Source organism: Lipotes vexillifer, unplaced genomic scaffold, assembly GCF_000442215.2.
Source record: "Lipotes vexillifer unplaced genomic scaffold, Lipotes_vexillifer_v1.1 scaffold213, whole genome shotgun sequence".
NCBI lineage: Eukaryota > Metazoa > Chordata > Mammalia > Artiodactyla > Lipotidae > Lipotes > Lipotes vexillifer.
The window spans coordinates 1,297,577-1,304,575 of NW_006780610.1; the positions used below are offsets into that span (position 1 = coordinate 1,297,577).

Below are 6,999 nucleotides of genomic sequence, written 5' to 3' on the forward strand. Positions count from 1 at the left end.
CCCTGTACTAAGTGCTGAGAGTAATACAGAACACAGCTGTTTTCTTTCTTCAGTGTCTGGTTAATCAGGATTAAATGCACACACACACGTTCTGCACAGAGAAGAAAACATATTACACAATGTCCTCAGCTGAGCAGAGCAGAAGACTTCATAACTGTCCCTGACTATTATTTAAGAGGAGGCTCAAGAAGGCTCAGTAACAACTGCCGTAACTATTCATAAGTGCCACGAAATGGTTAGAGATCAAGTTCATAGCACTGACCTTCATCCTACATAATAAACCGTATTATTTCTTTTATATTTGGAAAATCTGGATACGGTGATTTTAGGCTTTGAAGAGACAATGATGATGTTTACCAGAGATCTTAACAGATATAATTTTAGAAGGGGTTTAAGTTTTATTTATACATTTTTTATTGTAGTAAAATATACAGAACATAAAATGTACTATCTAAACCATTTTTAAGTGTACAATTCATTGGCATTAAGTACGTTCACAATGTTATGCAACCATCGTTACAACAGATAAAATTTTGTATAATGTGCATAGCATATATTTCAAACCCATGGTTATACCAATTCCTTAAGCAATGCAGACATTTGTATAAATTGTGTAAAAATCATAAATCAGGGGCAGTGTACACATGCAATTATAGTCAGTCTGATGCCTTAATTATTCAATTTTTTCACAACTTCCTCAGTTTTACTGTAAAGTTGTCTGTAGCTCAAAATTTTCTGTAATCTTTTCAATAAAATTAGTAATATCACTTACAGAACATGAATTTCAGAACATGCTTTTCCACATTTATTCAACTGATAGGGTTTTTCTCATGATGAATCTTTGCTGCTTCAGTAAAAGGCTAATTTTAAGTTTTCCCACATTTACAAAGCTCCCTTGTTTTTATGACTTCTTTGATGGAGAATAAGATGTATCTTCCAGTTAAAAGATTTCCCACATGTGTTGCATTTATTTTGTTGCTCTGCTGTGAGTTGAGTAATGTTTAAGGAGATGTGATCTCTTGATGAAGGCTTTGCCACATTCAGTGCACCCATGGGGTTTCTCGCCTGTATGAATTCTCTGATGCATGACCAACACTGATGAGTCTGCAAAGGCTTTGCCACATTCTCTGCATCGGTATGGTTTCTCGCCTGTATGGATTCTGGAGTGTTTATAAAGGGATGAACTGTACTTGAAGCTTTTCCCACACTCCTTACATTCAAATGAGTTCTCGGGTGTGTGCGATTTCACATGCTGAGTAAAGGAGGAGTTCCAGGTGAATGATTTCCCACACTGACCACATTCATAAGGCTTCTCTCCAGTGTGGAGTCTCTGATGGACCACGAGTTGTGCTTTATGCGTAAAAGCTTTCCCACAATCACTGCACACAAAGGGTCTCTCTCCACTATGAATTTTTTGATGAGCTGCAAGGTGTCCCTTACTGTTAAAGGCTTTCCCACAGTCACTGCATTCAAAGGTTTTTTTTTTCCTTGTATGCTTTTTTTCATGTCTAATGAGACGAGACTTCTTTTGGAAGGCTTTCCCACATTCACTGCACCCAAAGGTTTTTTTCCTTCTGTGCTTTTTTTCATGTCTAATAGGACACAATTTGTTTTTGAAGGCTTTTCTACATTCCTTGTATTCATAAGAGTTTTCTCTGATATAACTTTTATTATAACTAAGAAAGTATAAGTTAGGTTGCAAACACTTTCCATTTGATTCACATTTATGTGGTTTTTGTCTTGAAAAAATAAAATTTATATTCAGATTACAATTTTGGACTGTCTCGTTGGTCAGTGTTTTCTTGAAGGTGAACATACCTTGGTTCAGAAAACTGTCTTTGCTTCCTTCTCCTTCCTGTCCCTCTAGCTCATCATCAAGTAAGCAGATAACTTCTAAAAAGGAGTAAAATGAAACATTCTCAGTTACTCCTTCCAATATCATGTAATAGAAATTTTAAAAGTCTATGTTTTAGGGCAAGGATGCCTATTCTGACCACTTCTAGTCAACATAGTACTAAAGTCCTAGCTAGACCAATTAGGTTAGAAAAAGAAACAAAAAACATCCACACGGGGAAGGAAGAAGTAAAAGAATCTCAGTTCATTGATGACATGATCTTGTATTCAGAAAATCCTAAAGATTCCATGAAAAAACTGTTACAACTAATAAATTCACCAAAGTTGTAGGATACAAAATCAACATACAAAAATCAGTTGTCTTTCTATACCCTAAAAGCAAACAATCTGAAAAGGAAATTAAGAAAACAATCCATTTACAATAGCATCAAAAAGAATAAACTAAACTTAACCAAGGAGATGAAAGACCTGTACACTGACAACTACAAAACACTTCTGAAAGAGATTAAAGAAAACACAAATAAATGGCAAGACATTTTCCATTTTCTGTGTTCATGGACTATTGTTAAAATGTCCCAAATGTACCCAAATGTATCTACAGATTCAGTGCAAGCCCAGTGGAATTTTTTGCAGAATCTGAAAAAGCAATTCTAGGGGCCTTCCTTGGTGGTGCAATGGTTAAGAATCATCCTGCCGGGACTTTCCTGGTGGCACAATGGTTAAGAATCCGCCTGCCAATTCAGGGGACACGTGTTCAAGCCCTGGTCTGGGAAGATCCCACATGCTGTGGAGCAACTAAGCCTGTGTGCCACAATTACTGAGCCTGCACTCTGGAGCCTGCGAGCCACAACTACTGAGCCCATGTGCCACAACTACTGAAGCCCACGCGCCTAGAGCCCGTGCTCTGCAACAAGAGGAGACAGCCCAATAAGAAGCCCGTGCACCACAATGAAGAGTAGCCCCCGCTCACCGCAACTAGAGAAAGTCTGTGCACAGCAATGAAGACCCAATGCAGCCAAAAATCAATAAATAAAATAAATAAATTGATATATATATAAAAAAGAAGAACTTACCTGCCAATGCAGGGGACAAGGGTTTGAGCCCTTGTCTGGGCTCGCACAGCAACAAAGACCCAATGCAGCCAAAAATAAATTAATTAACTAAAAAAAAAAAAAAGGAAAAGGAAAAGCAATTCTAAAATTCATATGGAACCACAAAGGACTCCCAAGAGCCAAAACAATCTTGAGAAAGAACAAAGCAGCAAGCCTCACACTTCCTGTCTTGAAACCACATCACAAAGTTACAGTAATCAAAACTGTACTTTATGGTACTGGCATAAAGACAGACATATAGACCAAGGGAAAAGAATAGAGATCCCAGAAATAAGCCCATGCATATATGGTCTTCAAGAAGTGTGCCAAGACAATACAATGGGGAAAGAATAGTTTCTTCAACAAATAGTGCTGGGAAAACCAGATACCCACATGTAAAAGAGTGAAATTGGACCCCAATCTTACACCACAAACAAAAATCAACTCAAAATGTATTAAAGATTTAAACATAAGATCTGAAACTATAAAACTCCTAGAAGAAAAGATAGGGGAATACTTCAGAATATTGGTGCTCACAATGATTTCTTGGATAGGGAACCAAAAGCACTGACAACAAGAGCAAAAATAGACAAGTGGTACTACAGCAAACTAAAAAGTTTCCATCAAGAAAAGGAAACAATTAATAGAGTGAAAAGGCAACCTACAGAATGGGAAAAAATATTTTTAAAACATGTATTGGATAAGTCGTTAATATCCAAAATATATAAGGAACCCTTACAACTCAATAGCAAAAAACGGGCAAAGAACTTTAACAGACATTTCTCCAAAGGAGACATACAAATGGTCAACAGGTATATGAAAAGATGCTCAACATTACTAATCATCAGGGAATTGCAATTCAAAAACACAATAAGATATCCCCTCACACCTGTTAGGATGTCCATTATTAAAAAAAATAATAATAATAACAAGTGTTGGCAAGAATGTGGAGAAATTAGAACACTGGTACACTGTTGGTGTGCATGTAAAATGGTACAGCCACTATGGAAAACAGTATGGAGTTTCCTCAAAATATCAAAAATTGAACCACCATATGATCCAGCAATCCCACTTCTGGGTATTTATCAAAAAAATTGAAAACAGGATTTCCTAGAGATATTAGCACTCCTGTGCTCACTGCAGCATTATTCACAATAGCCAAGATTTGGAAACAATCTAAATGTCCACTGACAGATGAATGGATAAAGGAAATATGGTATATACATACTTTAAAAAAGAAGGAAATCCTGCATATGCTACAACATGGATGAACCTCAAGGACATTAGGCTAAGTGAAATCAGCCAGTCACAGAAGGACAAAAACTGCATGATAGCACTTACATAAGGTATTTAAAATAGTCAAACCTATATAAGCAGAAAGTAGAGTAGTGGTTGCCAGGGGCAGGGAGGAGTGGGAAATGGCGAGTTGTTCAATGCGTTTAGAATTTCAGTCCTGCAAGATGAGGAAGTTCTAGAGATCCCCTGTACACCAATGTGCATACAGTTAACAATATTGTACTATACACTTAAAAGTTTGCCAATGAGGATAAGTTTCATATTACACATTTTTTTCTACCACACACATGCAAAAAGTCTCTGGTTTCAGGTCTAGCCTCCCATTCTGGACTACAAAACAAAAAAGAAATCTGTATTTGTCCTGCCCTGGGCATTAAGAAGAAACTGCTGAAATGGAGGCTTCTGGAAAACAATAATGAGAACAAGTAGCTTTTTCTATTTATAAATATGACTTTCCATTCCGTGAAAGATGGTAAAACAGGCACAAAGTAATTTTATAACAATGACAAAGAAAGTTAAAAAGGGCTCTTAACAAGGATGCAGAGTAGCTCTGAGAATGGGGAGAGCCATTTCAGAGGAATGAATGAGGAGGGTAACCAGGGGAACAAGGAGATAAAGGCATTCTGAGAAATGAGAAGAGCTAGACTGGGTTGGGGAAATTTGACCAGAGTCAACATCTACAACATCTACGAATTAAGTTATCCTGTTAGGATGCTCCCGAGTCTCCTTCACACACTTCCCCTTCTCCTTCCTCATCCTGCACACAACCACCAACGAACTGTCAAGCCATTAACTCCCTTTTACCTATAGGCACTTTCCTATATCCTCTCTAGCCACCCAAGCCACAGTTGAGGCCTATTTGTAGAAAGTTCTCCAACTCCACTTCTAGCTAGGATTCATTCTCCAATGCCTACACATACCCAGGAACACAGAGGCTCAGCAGAACGTTGAAAAGAGACCAGATGTCAATTCTTTTGCTTCTATCATCAGTTATTTCTACTACTTGATAAGAATTTTTCCTGATAAATAATCCTATTTTTTTATAACCTCTTTCAACCTTCCAGATGTACTAGCCTCCAAAACTCTGCTTTGCCCCTGACACCACACTCTTTAACTCAAATTTCACATTTTGGTTTCCACACATACAGATTCCATTATTTCTGGGGATCTCAACCATAAGACTCCTAGGCTTTACCAACTTTTGCCTTTATATACTGTGTGGTTAAGAAAGTTAACTCTGACTACTGTTACTATGGTGCCACACCATGTCCAAAACAACATAATCACTGCTCAAAACCCTACAAATGCTAAGTCCCCTGATATAATAATGTTAGGGAAAATGGAGGAGAAGGCAATTCTTCACTGTTTCTGAGATTGCCTTCCATCAAGGGAGAACCTTATTAGTGTAACAATTTGGACTCTTACCTCATTCCTTATTTCTCAAATAAACACAATCTGATTACATTATTAGAAACAGATGTATGGAAAGATCTGCCATCATGTTGAGGAGGGAAAAAGAATGAGGATTCTAAGAACTGCGAGAGCCAACAAGCGCTTCGATGCAACAGGCAGCGTGAGGAGCCAGAGCAGAGAGGAAGGACATCCTCCCACACAAGAGCTGAGAAACAGAAAGAGCAGCCACGTGGAAGAGTGGAAGTGAAGGTGTCACCTGGGGATCTGAGGATGTTGTGTCAGGTGTACCCAGTCACTTTCAAAGGTGTGTGGTTTTAAGAGGTGCTTCCTGAAAAGTATTTCAGAGGTGCCTGTACCTCACTCACCAACTGGGATCTCAGTTCCAGAGACTCCCATCTACCTGCTTTCTCTGACTCACCTGGAGAGCGCCAACGTGGGTTCTCTCCCTCCACCATCCATGGCTCTTGTCCTTGCTCCACCTTGAAGATCACTTTTGTTTTGGTGACTGGACACCCTGTTCATGGGAAACAACACAGAACTGGGGACAAGGTGCTAGGAACAAACGACTACCTCACAATTCGGGTTTGCCTCCTGGAGCCTTAGGGCCTGTGAAGATAACAAGCTTTAGAACAGAAAAGACCCTTCTTCATTTGGGAGGCAGAAGCATTAAACACAATACCTGATCCCCAAAGGGGATTATGAATCTTTGACCGGACTAAGCTGGTGGTGCAGTGGTTAAGAATCCGCCTGCCAATGCAGGGGACAAGGGTTCGAGCCCCGGTCCGGGAAGATCCCACATGCTGAGGAGCAACGAGGCCCGTGCACCACAACTACCAAGCCTGCTCTCTAGAGCTCGCAGCTGTAACTACTGAGCCCATGTGCCACAACTACTGAAGCCCATGAGCCTAGAGCCCGTGCTCCGCAACAAGAGAAGCCACCACAATGAGAAGCCCACACACCGCAACGAAGAGAAGCCCCTGCTCACTACACTAGAGAAACAGAAAGCCCGCACGCAGCAAAGAAGACCCAACACGGCCATAAATGAACAAACAGAAATAGCAAAAACAAAGAAAAAGATTCTTTGACCACTAAAATTCAGGGTCAAACTTACTAATGCTTCAGAATGTTCACAGGTTTCTCAAGTCTTAAAGGAAGGGTACTATTAGTATATCCTGAGTTACACAGGGAAGTTGTCCTTACCCACTGAGATGAGGTTTCTAAAGTTCTCCAGCATCACATCCCAATACAGCTTCCTCTGAGCACATCCCAGCAGCTGCCACTCCTCCAGGGTGAAGTCCACGGCCACATCCTGGAATGTCACTGATCCCTGTAACAGTACATTCAT

General features: G+C 39.6%; 1 protein-coding gene across 1 annotated transcript in view; it reads right to left on the reverse strand.

Annotated features, from left to right (window-relative positions):
• The window catches only part of LOC103089856 (zinc finger protein 684), a 29,216-nt gene extending 22,217 nt beyond the window's left edge, over positions 1-6,999 (reverse strand). Inside the window, exons 1-4 of the mRNA XM_007453858.1 lie at positions 6,855-6,999; positions 6,073-6,168; positions 1,641-1,893; positions 997-1,556 (exon numbers count right to left, since the gene is read on the reverse strand). Of these exons, the coding sequence (XP_007453920.1) occupies positions 997-1,556; positions 1,641-1,893; positions 6,073-6,168; positions 6,855-6,999 (1,054 nt within the window). The remainder of the gene's footprint in view (positions 1-996; positions 1,557-1,640; positions 1,894-6,072; positions 6,169-6,854) is intronic.